Below are 16,846 nucleotides of genomic sequence, written 5' to 3' on the forward strand. Positions count from 1 at the left end.
CGCATTACGTAAAAGAAATTGGGTTACTTTAGGCTGCAGTGTAAACGCACTCTAAGTTTATTCCACTTGGCGTCACTCTTGTTCTACGTTTTATAGAACGTCTCGACGCGTGACGTCATTACCGCTTAAACTTGTCACAACAGCGCGGCGGATGACGAGCAGCCCAGTAACTGTCGCCTTTCTCTGCGTTTGATCGTGGCATTTGTTAATGGTAGAAAGTACCGCAATGGCGACTGCAGGGAAGGGAAACTGGTACCGGACCGGTCCATCATCAGGCCACACTATTGTTACAAGCGTAGTGTGCATGAAGTCAGTGTAGCTTAGCCTAGCACCGAATGTCAGCCATGACGAGGAACGGCGGGCGGCACTTCCTTCAGAGGTCCGCTCACCCTGTGGGCCCCACTAATATTATACTTTCATATCACGGTGGGGGCCACGAGAATGAGACCTCTGGTCTAATCAAATAGTCTCACTAAGTAGGACGCTTGATCTGTTATTACACCAAGCTGAGCCGCAGCAGAACGTACCAATCCTGCACACATTGTTTGAAAAAATTTGGATTTTTCTAAAAACAAGTTAATTTTCATGCCAAAGTAAAAGAAACTTCATAAAATTTGCATGACTGAAGCGGCTAGAAGAAGATTCGAAGGTTTTGCAATGGGACAGAGTCTGAGTTTGGCTGTAATTTATTATGCAAAACTAGATTTAGTTTTACATTCCAGAAGGAAGCATTGGGATGTTTTCTATCGTTCCCATTCCAGCATTGTTGGTTACTGTCTTATCATTCGGCTCTTGAGTGAAGGTGTGTGTGAAACATTAAAATGGGTCGAAATGTCGCTCGAGGAAAAGGAATATCTGGGTTTCTTCATGAGGCGCTTAATGAAGCACTGTAGGTCAGCAGGTTAACAGTCACAGAGGAAGCAAACCGAGATAAATACCGTTAATTTTACTTAATAGACTCAGAAAGACTTCATAAGAGTTTCCTCTCCTTTCTACTCGTCTCTTTTTCCAGAGGCCATCAACTGTCTAAACCAGGCCATTGACATCTACACTGACATGGTAAACACTGATTAAGCCATTACATTCCTCTGTGTGGGACTCTGACCTTTGAATACAATATAATATGTGTGTGTTTGTGTTGTAACAGGGCCGGTTTACCATCGCAGCCAAACATCATATCACCATAGCAGAGATTTATGAGTCTGAGCTGGTGGATATTGAAAAGGTAAAATAATATTTTTTTCTTCCTGATATAAACCTGACGTGACATTTGTATTAAGCAAACTAACTAAATGTGTCTGTGTTTGTTCAGGCGATTGCTCACTATGAGCAGGCAGCAGATTATTACAAGGGAGAGGAGTCAAACAGGTAAACATGTTAATAATAAATGTCATATGTACAGAACACACATGGCAAACGCACACACACACACACACACACACACACACAGTGCCATGGATTAGCATCTAGATATCTTGTATGTTTTTTTGGTTGATCCTGAGATTTTGCAATGGTTTCATCAACAGAGTCATTCATTCAGGTAATGTCCAGTTCAAAAGATGAGGAACTGAGTATATTCAGTGTTTCTCTAGTCTGGTCATTGCCTTCATGTGCTATTCAGCTCGATTCAAATCTCTCTTCAGAGCACAGCCTGGGCTTTCTCCCATTGAAGTGAATGTCTCTGGTAGAATTTCATCCTGGCCAATCAGCGAATAGAAGGAGAAGTTGTGAATAATGACATTGATTTGCCACACTGTTTTAGAATTGTAGCCTCCCTGTAGTCTTAGCAATGATTTTGGAAGAAGTAAATTAAGACGTTCAATCTGTGTTGGTCACGCCTCCAAATATTGAATCAACATAAACAACCACATCGTTCAAATCTCTTTGCAGTGGAGGACGGTTGTTTACAGCCATCCACACATTTTTCAATAAGCTTCATAGTGTTGAACTGGCACTTTACATATGTCATGGCGAAATGCTAGAGATTGGATAAAATTTAATGTAATTGAGAGAAATGGCCAAAGGATGGCAGTGTTGGGTGAAAAATCTATCATGAGCATGGAGAACAAGAGAAAGTGTTTAAATAGGGAGACTGGAATGGATGCCTGAGCCACCTCATCTGGTACCTCTCCATGGCCAGAACTAGTTACTCTACTATGATGGAACCTCTCATCCTATCTCTAAGGGAAAGCCTAGATTCCCTCAGAGGAAACTCATCTCTGCTTGTATCCATGATCTAGTTCTATCAGTCACTTCCCAAAGATTAGTGTGTAGGAACGTAGATTGACTGCCAGCAATGATGTGAGCATTGACTGGCAGTAGATGGCTTAATTTTATGGAGTCTATTGAACAAACTTTTACCTCTGAGGTAGTATTTCATATGAAAACTAGCTCTGAAGCAAACAATAATGAGATGGTCATTGTTTGTTTCTACAGATGTATCACAGCAGTAGCTCCTGTATAAAGATACAGAGTGATGAAGATTTCAGCATGAAAGGCAAAGTACTATGTTCCACCAATGAAGCAACAAGTTTTCTTTATGTTTCAGCTCAGCTAACAAATGTCTTCTGAAGGTCGGACACTACAGCGCTCAACTGGAACAGTATCAGAAAGCCATCGAAATCTACGAACAGGTACCCAGCAGGGAGTAATTCTACATCCGCTTTGGGATTGTAGCTATGTTCAGATGTGTTTAGATAAAGACATAAAAAATGGAATATGTGTGTGTGTGTTCGCGCGTGTGTTTTTCAGGTTGCTATGAGCACTATGGATAATCCTCTGCTGAAGTACAATGCCAAAGAGTATTTCTTCAAAGCGTCATTGTGTCACTTCATAGTGGATGAGCTTAATGCTAAGGTAACACACTTCTGTCCATGTTCGGTTGTTACACTGCTTCAGCTTTAAAGTGTTCAGTGCTAGCAGCTAGCTTACCTGAACCTTGTGTTTTCCAGTTGGCCATAGAGAAGTATGAAGAGATGTTTCCAGCTTTCTCAGACTCAAGAGAGCTCAAACTGCTAAAGGTATGTTCCTTTCCTCATAAAAGGAAACATACCTAAACATTTTCAAAGTAAGCAACACGCAAAAGCACTAATCAAAAAATTAACTGCTATTAGCAGATTAACAGATTAGTGGCCACCACTGGGAAAGCTTCTTTTTCCATGGTTGCATCGTACTTCACTTTGCTGTGAAAGTAACTTTCCAAATTTTGTTTTAACAGAAACTCCTTGAGGCCCACGAGGAACAGAACAGCGAGGCGTTCACGGAGGCCGTGAAGGAGTTTGACTCCGTGTCCCGTCTGGACCAGTGGCTGACCACAATGCTGCTCCGCATCAAAAAGACCATCCAGGGAGACGCTGGAGACTTAAAGTAAAGAAACATCAGAGAAGGGGAGAGAGACACAGAGAAAAAAACCAGGATGGTGGAGAAAAGTGGCAGAAAAATGAATGAGGTTGAGGGAGGGAGGGAAGGATGGTGGCATTGAGAGTTTACAAATGTACATATCAGTCTGCATGTGACCCCAGTCAAATTAGCACCTCCTTTAAATCACGTTAAAGCACCCTGTGTCCCCCGTCCCACAGTATTGCTCCGTAACACTGGACAGAATTACACTAAAAGAGACAAAGTGGGAAGATAATGTGTGTGTGCAACAGAGAAAATGTGTGTGTGTGTCCACTCCAGTAGGATCAAATCTACTTTTTGATGAAGTGTGCATATATATATGATACTGAAAAATATAGAAATGATATTTAAGAAATTGTTCATATTTATTGTCAATACTGAATATATTGTTTGTTATTGTGCTCAGTGTTACAATTTGTCTAAATATTTTAGGTATCAGCCCCTCTGTAATCTCCTCTTATGTTGTCCTTATGGCTTCACGGCACATCTGAGTTAGTAAAATCCCACCCTGTGATTGGTCAACTCTTGTGAGGGCGGAGCAGTTAACAGCTAGTTTCTGTTGCTGCCTTCTTTGTGCATGTCTGCGTTGATGTAAATGTTCTTTGTTGTGCTATCATGTAAAAACCTGTGTGTAACCTGATACATTTATGTGAAATCAGTAAATATGTACCTCAGATATTGAGCTGAAATAAAACATCATCACCCTACATGTCGGTATTTATTCAACAGACAGATGAAATTGAATGTATTTATTATGTAACAATGCACCTTTAGCTAGCACCTGTTCCCTAAATGTTGTATATTAGGAGTTCTTAAAGACTTGGTACCTGCATTACTAAGGATTTAACATAGTTCCTCATATAACACCTGTATTACAAATATATAGCTACATTTGGGTAGTAAAAAAAACAAACTCTGCACATCAATTTGAACACAAAATCCTTACAATAAAACGTGGTAGAATCATGGTGTGGGGATGTTTTTCTTTTCAGAAGTAAGGATTCTAGACCAGGGGTCACCAACTCCAGTCCTCCAGGGCTACCGTCCTGCATCTTTTAGATTCACCTCTGCTCCAAAATGTCTGAATTCCCTCACCAGCATTCATTCCTCTCTTCAATAGGCTGGAAACGAGCAGTTTATTTGATCCAGGTGTGTTTGAGCAGAGACGCATCTAAAATTTGTAGGATGGTAGGCCTGGAGGACTGGAGTTGGTGACCCCTGGTCTAGACAAACATGATTTACATACAGATGGAAATAAATAATTCAGATCAGTTTCGTTTATTTATATAGTACCAATTTGCAATAAAGAGACATTTTAAAAGGGAAGACAACAACTTTACCCACTTACAAAGAATGATGCAAGTAGACCTTAGTTGTGAGACAGAATCTAAAAAACATCCACAATATTACAGTATTTGGTTTCTTACATTGATTTCTTACAATTAAAGTGCAATATTGCAGGCCAGTCATTTTCCCCAGATATTCAATTGTACATGTACCTATAGCTAATTCAATTTCCTTTTGGGATCAAAGTATTTTTTAATTGAGGCGATTGAAATGATACCACAGAGAGGAGTTGTCCACTTTTTAAAATATGTGAGATTAATTGCATTTGTCGTAACTGCAGACCTTATAAAAACAATTTTGCAATAAAATATTTTTTAAAATAATTTATTTAAAATATGTATTTAAATAACGTCTTTAATAAATCGACTCAGTATGATGTGTGATGAACCGAAATCGGTTAACCTTTTAAATGAGTGTTTTTACATGTCTAGTAGGTATCTAGTCTGTTAATAAAGTGCGACTTCGATAAATACAATCATAGACATATAAGATTAAAATCACATGGGGACAAATATGGACGGAACACTCGGACTTTTTTCCCCCGAACACCTTCAAGAATTCTGCGACACTTCCGGTGCATGGCGGTTTCTCGTAGCCTTCTGCATTTTGTTGGCTGTTAATTTTTATATCACAGGCTTGACGTTCCTCAGCTCAGTACTTGTGAGAAGAGTTGATTATTCCAGTTGTTGAAGGGGAACAAACGAGCGCGTCGTCAAGATGCCGCGAATTATGATAAAAGGAGGCGTTTGGCGCAACACTGAGGTACGTGTTTACATGGTTAGCCTGAAGCTAACTTCTGTTACCCTGAACCAGTGGCTAAAGTTAGCATAAAGCTAAACGTTAATATAACGCTATTCTGCTCAAATAGCAACTTTATTTTATTTGCCTCTATGCATTATAAACAGTTTAGTTACTTGAGAGGCGTAGCTTGTGTGATATTGACCAGGTAACTTTTGTGATCCAGCTTGTTAAAAGCGATAACGTCATTAGCTAAGAGAAATGCAGCCTGCAACACTTAGCGGTGTTTCCTCTCGAGGAAAACTTAATGATATAGACAAATGGCTTCATAGATAAATATAAAAAAACAAACAAAAAAACGTGTGTTTGCGGATATTTTTTAGCATTACTCTTAAAATGTTTTATAATTTGCCATTACCTAAAATATTCAATATTATAGAGTTTGGTGGCTAACTTAAGTTTCACGCAGCATTACATTGAACACCGAAAAACAGTGGATTCATTCAGGCATTGTGAGAGACTGCCTTTCTTAGTCCCCTTCAGTTAATTTCCCATTTAATTATTTTTTTTTAGCAATCTAGCCAATAACAGGAACTTTTTTTGTGTCAAATCCTCAGGGTTGACAGATCTGATTGTTTCCAGCTCAAACACAACGTCAACCAGCTCAAATCTAATTTTTGTGCTTATGTGTTCTGTCTGTATAATAACTCTATACACCATTTGGGGTGTTTACGGTTGACATTGTGGTGACTCTTGATGAAGCAATTACTATTAATTATTTGTATTAATTTGGAAAAGCGTAGAAGCTGTCAAGTTATACACGTTCTAAACATTTTAAAATAAATGAACTTTTCTGCCACACAATAACTATTTTCATTGAATTTTCCATTCTAATGTATGAATAGAAATTTCATACGTGGGCAGCCCAAATTTGAACAGCCTATCCAAAGATGTTTTTTCAAGTCCAACCTATTAGAAGCCCAATTGGGTGGAAACGCGTCCAATCTGGCAACGCTCCACATCAAAGCATAGTTTTGCAATCTATAAATTCTCTTTATTATTATTATTATCATTTTACGTGTCACAATTAACTTTATTTGTCGTTATGCTGGAAATGGGAGTTAATTTGACTGATTATTTGTGTTTGTAGGATGAAATCCTCAAGGCAGCGGTGATGAAATATGGGAAGAATCAGTGGTCGCGTATCGCCTCACTGCTCCATCGAAAGTCTGCCAAACAGTGCAAGGCCCGATGGTGAGTCCTGACAGAAGCATTAAGTACTAAAAAATGCACTTTAATCATGTTTTAATCAGTACCGTGTTACCAGCATTCTTCAGTGGAGCTGACTTGTTTAAATCTGAATCGTAAAGCCTGGCTTTGCTTCTTCATGCAGGTACGAGTGGCTGGATCCCAGCATCAAGAAGACAGAATGGTCCAGAGAGGAAGAGGAGAAGCTGCTTCACCTGGCCAAGCTGATGCCCACTCAGTGGAGGACCATCGCTCCCATCATCGGTCGCACCGCTGCCCAGTGTCTGGAGCATTACGAATACCTGCTGTACGACGTTTTGGCTTTTTACACATTTTTAGGCTGAATTCGAACCACATCAGACTATCTGTGGTTTGGAATATTATATCGATCACGATCATGATGAATGTGGGTCATAGGTGTGGTTTTGTGTTTGTTCAGAGACAAAGCCGCCCAGAGGGAGAATGAGGAAGAGGTGGGAGACGATCCCCGGAAGTTAAAACCAGGAGAGATCGATCCGAATCCCGAGACCAAACCTGCCAGGCCCGACCCAGTGGACATGGATGAAGGTGACCGACGCTCAGGGATTGGATCTGCTCTGGTAGCTGGCTCGGCGTGTTAATGTTTGTCTGTGTTTCTGGTTGCAGATGAGCTGGAGATGCTGTCAGAGGCCAGAGCTCGTCTGGCCAACACTCAGGGCAAAAAAGCGAAGAGAAAAGCCAGAGAGAAACAGCTGGAGGAAGCCAGGTTCAAACATCTTTATGTTATCAGTTATTAAATAAACTCACAGCTGAGGGATTTCAGTCTCAGGAGAATTAAAAAATAAATAAATAAAAAATTTCTCTTTGCAGACGATTGGCTGCTCTTCAGAAACGCAGGGAGCTGAGAGCGGCGGGTATCCACGTCCAGAAGAAGAGGAAGAAGAAGAGAGGAGTGGACTACAACGCAGAGATCCCCTTTGAGAAAAAACCTGCAGCGGTATTTAATCATGGATTAGCAGAACATCGTCTCCCACCTCTTCCTCACAATGAGGAAGAGGTGGGAGACGATGAGAAAAGCTCATTGGTTTATTTTTGTTTACATAGGGTTTCTATGACACCAGCATGGAGCAATATGATGCTCAGGAACCGAACTTTAAACGACTCAGACAGCAGCACCTGGACGGAGAACTCCGCAGGTCAGTAATGTTCAAATTTGTTCTCACACATCAGTTGAACCGTTTACAGATAAAACAAACCTGTGGTTGGTTGGTTGGTTGTAGTGAACGGGAGGAGAGGGATAGGAAGAAGGATAAACAGAAGATCAAGAAAAAGAAAGAGAGCGATCTGCCGTCTGCCATCCTGCAGACCAGTGGAGTGGCCGAGTTCACCAAGAAACGCTCCAAACTGGTCCTACCTGCACCACAGGTACCTGCTGCCAGAGCAGCACATCGTCACACAGCACATTACTGGAGATCAGCATGCTGAATGATGTTTTTTATATTCTAAACAAACTGCTTCAGTTGCTTTGTCCGTCTGCACTCTTAGATCAGTGATGCTGAGTTGGAGGAAGTGGTGAAAATGGGCGTGGCCAGTGAGGTGGCCCGTCAGGCGGCCGAGGAAAGTGAAGGCGGGAACTCGGCCTCCTCCACCCTGCTGTCAGAGTACAGCGTCACCAACAACATGAACACAGGACTCCGCACCCCACGGACCCCTGCTGCCCAGGACAGGATACTGCAGGTGAATCATGGATCTTTTACTCCCTGCCAATGTTTGTTTGTGTGCCTCTCGTTGTTGCTATAGAAACAAATCCTTACCTGCAAAGACTGATGGAAAAAAAATAAAAGCTAAATTAGAGTTCTTATTTCTTTAATTGATCTAAAATATTTGTCTCATTTGTAGTTTGCTTGTTTTGATTCAGTGGAATGTGTGTCATATTTTCATATTTCTGTCATGTCATATTAACTGGACTGTTTTGTGTGTTTTCTCTGTCAGGAAGCACAGAACCTGATGGCTCTGACCAACATCGACACGCCCCTGAAGGGAGGCCTCAACACGCCGCTGCACGAGAGCGACTTCAGCGGCGTGACGCCCCAGAGGCAGCAGGTCCAGACGCCCAACACCGTGCTCAGCACACCGTTCAGGTAGAGGCAGCCATCGCACAGCAACTAGTGTTGCTGTGGTGTCTGACAGCACACACAGCTGCCTAACGACATTAAGAAAGAGTCAGTCCAAACACAGATGACTTAAGAGCTATTCTGTCTACCAACTTGAACATCTCATCTCTTGAACATTTCCATCCAACTTGAAGTATGGCGTCACATTCCTGCCAAAAACCCAGGGAAGTTTATTAAGCAATCACTCAGAGAGTAAACTTTAACACTTCATACTGGAACTGTAAGATATTTTAAATGTCCAAAATAAAAACCAACCCGGAACCATAAATTAAAAATATTAAGAAGAATCTGTGAACAACATTGCCCTTCAAAGAATATTAATCACCAGACTTTTAAAGATCAAGATCATTTTAATTTATTATGCAATTAATTGCTGATTGCAAAAGGCTTATCAGTAACTCTTACGAGTGATTTGATTGGCCAGTTTTTCAGCTCAAATCCAGTGACAGTCAGCACAGAACTCTGTGTCTGATAGACAGGATGAAGGAAAAATCAACAAACTTTCCTTTTTTCTGACCTTATTATTCTTCATTGTCCTACTATGTCATCTTCTTCTTTTATTTGAATCCACATTTCTTCTTCTTCTCATATTACTACGCTTTACTTCTCCACTGAAGACAAGTTACATAGAATCTTTTTAGGACTTTTTTCCAGCTCTGTGCTAAAGTTCCCAGCAGCTCCTAACTAGGGCTGTATAATCAAATCAATTCTACGATGTGTATTGATATTTTTACCCCACCCCTCAGAAGGTGTCGATTTTTCATCCGCGAGTATCGATCCATTAAAACATGGTGGTCCATAGGCTTACATGTCTTTTTTACATGTCTGATTTGTGACGGCGTAGCAGCAAGACTCCGTCTCCCCCAGTCTCACTTTCAACTTGTGCTTAAAGAGCACATTATGAACTACACACCAGTTTTTAAATTGTGTTAATGGACCAAGTTAAACTGGAGTCATGCTAAAATAAATAAACCATGTTTTTCCAAATGTCAGAGAAATGTTAAAAACCAGCTTTTCCGGTTATGTGAAAGGGAATGAGCTTCCAAACGTAAAAACGCAACATTAGATTCCTTTGTTTTTATAAACCTAAAATCTTCAATAAATAACGATGGGCTGTATTTTGTTGCTAAGAAACAAAGTAAAGTTGCTCAAGTTACGATGAAAGAGAAGTGGAACGGAGTAGCGGCAAAAGCAGTGAGATTACGAAATTAATGCAAAGTTTGGATATTGGAGCGATCGGTGGCATCCACTTCATAATTTGTGTTTAGCTTAGTGGTTTCTGTTCTGTATATAAAGGATTAGCTGAAGAATCAATGTGCAGCAGGCAGCGGCGCTCTGTTTTGAGCTGGAAGACAAAGAGGGGAAACCCGCAGCCGGAGTCTGGGCGCAGTGAGGATTGCCATGACAACGAAGGCAGATCGATCATTCTTATTAACAACTGACAAAGTATCAGAGACTGAGAGAACGATGAGATCCTGGCAGTCTGAGAGGCAGCTACTCAGATATCCAAGCAGGGGAATGGCGGCGCTGCGCAGCTGCAAGGAGTCGATCACTACGGGGTGAGGCGGAGCCACTCCCCCAGCAGCTAGTAGTAAACAGCCTACAGGCTTACGGCTAACTCCAGGAGCCAAGGTAGAAAAACCTTTTTCCCATAGTCCAAAAGACTTTATTTTACCCCACTACCCCAATCAGAGCCAGGTATTGTGTGGTTGATGCTTTTAATCAGTTTTCAGTTAATTAAATCCAACTGAAAACTGATTAAATCCAAGTCTATGGAACACAAAACGTCACCAAAGTCACTCTGTCCCTCTAAAATCTTTCAGAAACTCATAAAAGTGTATCGAAGCGCATCGATCGCTGAATATCGTGATATATATCGTATCGTGAGCAGAATTCTGTGTATCGTATTGTGAGATTATTGCATCACTACATCCCTACTCCTAATGGTATACTTCACTTTAAAGACAATGGCAGTTTAAAAAGTCGACTCATTATTTTGCTTTATGTAAATGTTAAATGGCGGAAAAGTTTCTTTTTTCACATCTCATTTGTGACGTGTTCTTCTCATGAACTCGACATCCTTCATGGTTCCCTTTGCTCCACCAGAACCCCCGGACCGGGCCAGGCCTCTGATGGGATGACCCCTCTGGCGGGGGGCATGACCCCTCGGGGTACCCCTGGGTTGACCCCTGGCCGCACGCCTCTGAGGGACAAACTGAACATCAACACAGAGGACCAGCTGACAGACCCGGCATACGCCAAACATGTGGTAAAAAAACCAAAAAAAACTTAAGCTTCTTCAAACATTGATTCCCTTATGAGTTTTGATATTATGTCATATTACAACCATAAACTTTGATCGATTTTTATTGGGAATTTCTGTGATTAAACCGACACAATGTTGGTCTTTCTCATATAATCAAGAAAAATAAAATAAAGTTTCTGTTTGCAACCTCACAAATAAACCTGCCACAATAAATTCTACTGGATGATAAATTGTCCAGTAATTATCACAATAAACAATAAAATTGATGTCTGTAGACTACTGTCATGTATTATTATGTAATTATATAAATATGAAATATGAATTTGCCCTCTCAAAAAGCCAATAAACTTATTTTGTAAAGAACACTTCACACTATACCTGAAAGACACTTTAAATAAATATCCAAAATAAAATGGAAATAAAACCACACTCAACTGAAACGGCAAATAAAATTAATCATGAAGTCTCTAAACAAAATTGCCAAGCTCATTTTAATTTATCATATAATTATGATAAATTACTAATTGATTAATTTCTTATTGAATCTGGCTTATTTGCAAAATATGAATGACTTCTAGGGGTGTGAATACTTTAGTATGTGTGAGTGATTGATTTAATTTGAAGTTTATTTGTTGGAAAAACAACATGGACACTAAAGGTTGTATGTTTACTCGTTACAGCAGAAGGAAAGCCTGCAGCAGCTGAGACAAGCCCTGATGTCACTTCCTGTGCCCAAGAACGACTTTGAGATCGTTCTTCCTGAGAACGCAGAGAAAGAACTGGAAGAGACGGAGATGGAGAGCGGATTTGTGGAGGACTCTGCAGACATAGAGGCACTCAAGCAGGTACGCTGCAGAAACACACAAAGGATTTGATGAAATTCAGATTTTTGACTCAGTTTTATTAAAATATGCCAATTTGTTTAATCAGGCTCAGCGGGACGCAGAAAGAGACAAGGAGCTGAAACTTCGGCACACATCTGTTCAGAGGAACCTCCCCAGGCCGACTGAGGTTCGGTTTGATTAGTTATTTAAATAACCGATTAGAGAAGGTTTAGTTTTATCTTTGTAAGCTGGGTTGAATTATAAATGTGCACAAATCTTTGTCGATATTGTTCTAAGATCAAAAAACGCAATTAGTGTTTCCAATAAATAACGCCAGCTGCATGTTATTTGCAAAAAACAAAAACAAAACACAATCCATCATCCTCCTCCCACTTCCTGTCGTCTTGTCTTTTCTGTCAGTATTAACCTCTGGTTGTGTTTCCATTGTAGTTTTTTGAAATGCATCTATTTTCAAAAAACCCATTCTAGCAGCAAAACTTTTTTATCGAAAACGTTTTTTTTTTTTTGTTTCGTTTTTTTTCTTCAAAATTGGCATATTTCCATTAAGCGAATTTATTTTCGTATTTTCATTTTGCGTCATTCTACAGTTAGTGGAAATTCAGCTACCGATGCCGGCATGTGAACGTAGATCTGTTTCCGGTGCAGGTTAACGAGTCAGTGCTCCGCCCCGCGTCCATGGAGCCGCTCACCGACCTCCAGGTGGCTGAAGAGCTCATCAAACAGGAAATGATCACCATGCTGCACCACGACTGCCTACACCACCCCTCATCTAATGCAGTCACTCAGCTGCAGCGCGGCAAAACCAAGGGGCCCACCTCTACGTCCAACAACGCCTCACACATCTCTTACCTGGAAACCCACCCCTACAAACCCATCAGCACGGAGGAGATGGAACAGGTCAGACACACCACTGTCTGCAGACGTTCAGTCCAACTCATTTAAACTGATGCTGCACATGTTGATGAACAGGCGAAGGCGATCCTGACTACAGAGATGGATGTGGTGAAGGCAGGAATGGGCCACGGAGACCTCAGCATGGAGGCCTACACCCAGGTGTGGGAGGAATGCTATGGACAGGTAAGAATCTGTTTATGGTAGCACTCCGCAAATGAAGTGTTGGTGGATTCATGCTCTAGATCAGAGGTCTTCAATGTAAGGGTCTTCAATTATTTTATTTTTTTGCCTTAAAATACACATTAACATGAATAACAAATAGTTAAATTGAGACATGCAAGAGTGTGATCACATGGTTTTGTTGTATTGGTAATTTAACGTTTTAACAGAATTAAAAGGTGGTTAAAATATATATTGCATTTAGGTGTAATACCGAATTACACCTCAGGGTGGCAGTGCTTGCGTAAGATGGTTTTTCCCAGCAGCGCAGTTAGCTGAATTTCAAGAATGTTTTAAACTTAAAATAAAAAACAGCATTAGTTGTATTGAGTTCACAGTAATATGATGTGCTTTTGTAAAAAAAAAAGGAAAAAAAAGTGTATATACAGATATAGTTGAGGGTCTCAGGTTAAAAACGTTGAAGACTACTGCTCTAGATTCTTCACCCTGACTCAGTTTTATTGTTCTAAAGTTTTAGAGCAGTAAAACATGTTCATCCTGCTGCACAGGTGCTATATCTGGCTGGTCAGAACCGGTACACCCGAGCTAACCTGGCATCAAAGAAAGATCGAATCGAAAGTCTGGAGAAGAAACTAGAGGTAAAGTGGAGAACAGTTTGAGGAGTCTTGTTGGTTTTCTTTTATTCTATGCTACTGTGTATGTGAGTTTTGATCCAAACACTGACATCCCAGTACTTGTGAACACTCCAGGTGAACCGAGGCCACATGACAGCAGAGGCTCGAAGAGCAGCTAAACTGGAGAAGAAGCTGAAAATTCTGCTGGGAGGTTTCCAGTCCAGAGCACTGGGGCTCCTTAAGCAGCATAATGAGCTCTGGGAGCAGGTACTGACAGGATTTTACACCAGCAGATTGTTGGTCTTAGGGGACTCCGTATGTAGTTTGCAGGAATGTAATGTCTTTGTTGTCCACTAGGTGGAGCAAGCAGCCACTGAGCTACAGACTTTCAATCAGCTGAAGCAACAAGAGGATCTGGCCATTCCTAGGAGACAAGCGGTAATACATTAAACACTTTCAGTGATTTTGGTTTTTCAACCAACTGATTGGTTGATTTCAAGGGTTACACTTTCTCCAAAAGTGTAACCCTCACTTTTGGAGAAAGTGAGGGTTACAACTACATGGTAATAATTACTAAGATGAAACCTGCTGTGTTTCTCAGGCTCTGCGGGAGGATGTGGACAGGCAGATGGAGAGAGAGAAAGAACTTCAGCAGAGATATGGAGAGCTGCTGATGGAGAGGGAGTCTCTGCTCAGCGGCACACAGAAGTTCTGAGCAACACATTCAATCTGAAACCAATCACAGGGACTCTGATGTAGAACATAACCTCCACATTGTCGTATTGAACAGTGTGTTTTTTTTTTGCTTTTTCCTGATCATCACTTCAAACCTCTGAGCCTCTATGTACTGATGTTGCTGTGATGCCCCAAGCTGCGTTTTGAGCATGTTCAATAGTCTTCTCTGTACCAGTGACCAATAAAGTTTTTCATCAATCAAACTCATAAGTCCTTGTATGCATGTTTAAGTCTTTATTACTAAGAGTGAACCAAACAACAAGAAAATGGATATAAACTCTGCTTCAGCAGGTGAGGAAAGCCATCCCACTCCTCCTGTACGCACTCTGAAAAAGAGAGGTGGGTCACTCTAGGGTCAAAGTTCACACAACCTGGATGGTTAAAAAAAAAAGTTTTTTTTTTAAATTATTTCTTAATTGTATTTCCAACAAACAAATTTATTTTTTATAATTCCAATTTGCCCAATTTTAAGATCAATAGAAACTCAGCTGGTGGCTGATGTTCAGACCTCTGATCTGATCTTGTTACACGAGAAAACATGAGATCAGTTTCTCATGTAAACATCAGCTGATCAGCCAAAATTAAGGAAATCTGGAAGAATTTATCGGTGAACCCCTGCCACAAATGTAAAGTATAATTCAGTTTAGGTGTGTGGAGGGTTTAAATGTCCACTATCATCACCAAAATGAACTGTGTACATAGATTTTCATGACTGAATCCAAAGAAACTATCAAAAACAACAATCCAGTCCAACTTTTTAAAAGGTTCAATCTTAAGTTACACATCACTAGCTGTGCTTCTAAATGTGCATACACCTTTGCCAATATTCTGCTAAAGTCAAAACCCCTCCACAATTTCCAATTGAGGTGTTTTCATGATCAAATCATGCGATAAGTCTCACACCATCATCGTCCAACTGCTTCCTGTCTTCTTCCTGGTTTGGGCCAGTTGTAGCATCTGGTTGTTTATCACATGACTCGTGTGATGCAAAAAAAGTGTTTCCATTGCAGTTTTGCAAAATACAATAATTGCGAAACAGCTGAAAAACTGCCTCGTTCTAGCGCTAAAATTACAATGAACTATGTGAGCTTTTTCAAAATTGCCATGTTTCCATTAAGCAAATTCATTTTCGAAATTTGAATTTGTACAATGAAAACGCATGTAGAGTGTTTTTTGCTGTGTACCCACTGTGTGTCTGTAGTTGTATCGTCTGATGGCCTCTCTGATGTGACACGGCTGGATGGCTCCACTAGGGGGCTCCACTGTGGCCGGAGAGCTCTGAAACACGCAGCACTCGTTTGAGCAGACTAGAAAATAAAAAGATGGCCAACATGAAGAGCACAGAACACAAGCCTCCAGCCTGACACCTTTTTCCGTTTCCTCTGTCTGGCTCGGCTGTCCATGCTGCCATTTCCCAGTAGGAGGGGCTTCGAGGAGTGGGAGGAGCCTGGAGTGGATGGGGGCGTAGCTTCAGGTGAATCTGGATCTTTCTTCACCTGCAGCCACACATTTTATCGAGTGAAATAAACAAGAAAGAGTCTTCCTGAGTGAACCGAGTGGATGCGGCGTTATGCTGTGTGTACCTCGGTGTGTGTGTTGTAGTGGATGTAGCTGGCTGAGATCACATGGCTGACAGGATTGGTCTTCACCGTCATCTCCTGCTTCACTAGCAGAGACAAATCTACAATCTGGGGAGGAAAACAGGAACATGTTGCAACCAAATTCCTGCTGTAGTTTTCATCCAGCTCATCTAGACTTTAACTTCTAGGTATTTACCTGTGCCACCGTCTCATAGGCCAGGTATGAGAGGATCTCTGTGGCAATGCTGTTGGGTTTCAGCTCCAGGCTGCTGCAGTCCAGCCAGTCCCGAAACTTTGACGCTTTCTTGGCTGTTGTAGCATTAAGATGATAAAAAATGGACGGTTGAACCACATAATGCAATGATGTTCAACAGTAACATGTTCTGCATGAAAGAAATCCATTGTTAGATGGCACTGCTAATCTTCCTCTTTTAATCTGAGCCTTTATTATTTATTTGAGCTTTGAAATTCTAAGCAGCTGATAACTGGTGGGGAAACAATATGTTATTGTCATGGTTACATATCCTAACTGAAATTAAAATTATTTTACTTCTATAAATTCAATATTTAAGAGACAGAAACGGTGGAGCAGAAAAATATTTCTGCCATGCCTCCCAAACATAAAAGTGTGAAAAAATGTTTTTCTTCACATAAATATACTCAAAATCGAGGTTGGAGTCAAAGATGTTGGATTAGGATTTAATGTATGAATGTAAAACTTATGCCACTGCAATAAGACATTAGCTTTTTGAAGGCTCTTTACCAGGGTGCTAATAAATGTGGAGGGTACTTTATAAATATCCAGATATTTCTTCTTTTTTTTTTTCATTATTAATGAATGAGATGT

At 40.7% G+C, this 16,846-nt stretch overlaps 3 protein-coding genes across 3 annotated transcripts in view; 2 read left to right on the forward strand and 1 right to left on the reverse strand.

The window, feature by feature from the left end:
• The window catches only part of napba (N-ethylmaleimide-sensitive factor attachment protein, beta a), an 11,103-nt gene extending 6,997 nt beyond the window's left edge, over nucleotides 1-4,106 (forward strand). Inside the window, exons 4-10 of the mRNA XM_007569921.2 lie at nucleotides 1,013-1,059; nucleotides 1,148-1,225; nucleotides 1,313-1,368; nucleotides 2,549-2,633; nucleotides 2,752-2,856; nucleotides 2,952-3,020; nucleotides 3,218-4,106. Coding sequence (XP_007569983.1) covers nucleotides 1,013-1,059; nucleotides 1,148-1,225; nucleotides 1,313-1,368; nucleotides 2,549-2,633; nucleotides 2,752-2,856; nucleotides 2,952-3,020; nucleotides 3,218-3,370 — 593 coding nt within the window. The 3' untranslated portion in view covers nucleotides 3,371-4,106. The remainder of the gene's footprint in view (nucleotides 1-1,012; nucleotides 1,060-1,147; nucleotides 1,226-1,312; nucleotides 1,369-2,548; nucleotides 2,634-2,751; nucleotides 2,857-2,951; nucleotides 3,021-3,217) is intronic.
• Nucleotides 4,107-5,290: 1,184 nt separating this feature from the next.
• On the forward strand, nucleotides 5,291-14,622 carry cdc5l (CDC5 cell division cycle 5-like (S. pombe)). Its single transcript, XM_007569922.2, has 19 exons — nucleotides 5,291-5,508; nucleotides 6,635-6,738; nucleotides 6,878-7,039; nucleotides 7,172-7,299; nucleotides 7,378-7,477; nucleotides 7,582-7,708; nucleotides 7,816-7,907; nucleotides 7,992-8,136; nucleotides 8,257-8,448; nucleotides 8,704-8,852; nucleotides 10,992-11,154; nucleotides 11,832-11,996; nucleotides 12,082-12,162; nucleotides 12,642-12,893; nucleotides 12,966-13,073; nucleotides 13,619-13,708; nucleotides 13,820-13,951; nucleotides 14,042-14,122; nucleotides 14,286-14,622. The coding sequence occupies exons 1-19, from the start codon at nucleotides 5,464-5,466 to the stop codon at nucleotides 14,397-14,399; spliced, it is 2,430 nt and encodes an 809-aa protein (XP_007569984.1). The 5' UTR covers nucleotides 5,291-5,463; the 3' UTR covers nucleotides 14,400-14,622.
• The window catches only part of supt3h (SPT3 homolog, SAGA and STAGA complex component), a 9,524-nt gene continuing 7,156 nt past the window's right edge, over nucleotides 14,479-16,846 (reverse strand). The window contains exons 7-11 of the mRNA XM_016680652.1: nucleotides 16,196-16,360; nucleotides 16,003-16,107; nucleotides 15,787-15,915; nucleotides 15,608-15,697; nucleotides 14,479-14,745 (exon numbers count right to left, since the gene is read on the reverse strand). Coding sequence (XP_016536138.1) covers nucleotides 14,704-14,745; nucleotides 15,608-15,697; nucleotides 15,787-15,915; nucleotides 16,003-16,107; nucleotides 16,196-16,360 — 531 coding nt within the window. The 3' untranslated portion in view covers nucleotides 14,479-14,703. The remainder of the gene's footprint in view (nucleotides 14,746-15,607; nucleotides 15,698-15,786; nucleotides 15,916-16,002; nucleotides 16,108-16,195; nucleotides 16,361-16,846) is intronic.

Source organism: Poecilia formosa, unplaced genomic scaffold, assembly GCF_000485575.1.
Source record: "Poecilia formosa unplaced genomic scaffold, Poecilia_formosa-5.1.2 Scaffold251, whole genome shotgun sequence".
In the NCBI taxonomy this organism is placed as follows: Eukaryota; Metazoa; Chordata; class Actinopteri; order Cyprinodontiformes; family Poeciliidae; genus Poecilia; species Poecilia formosa.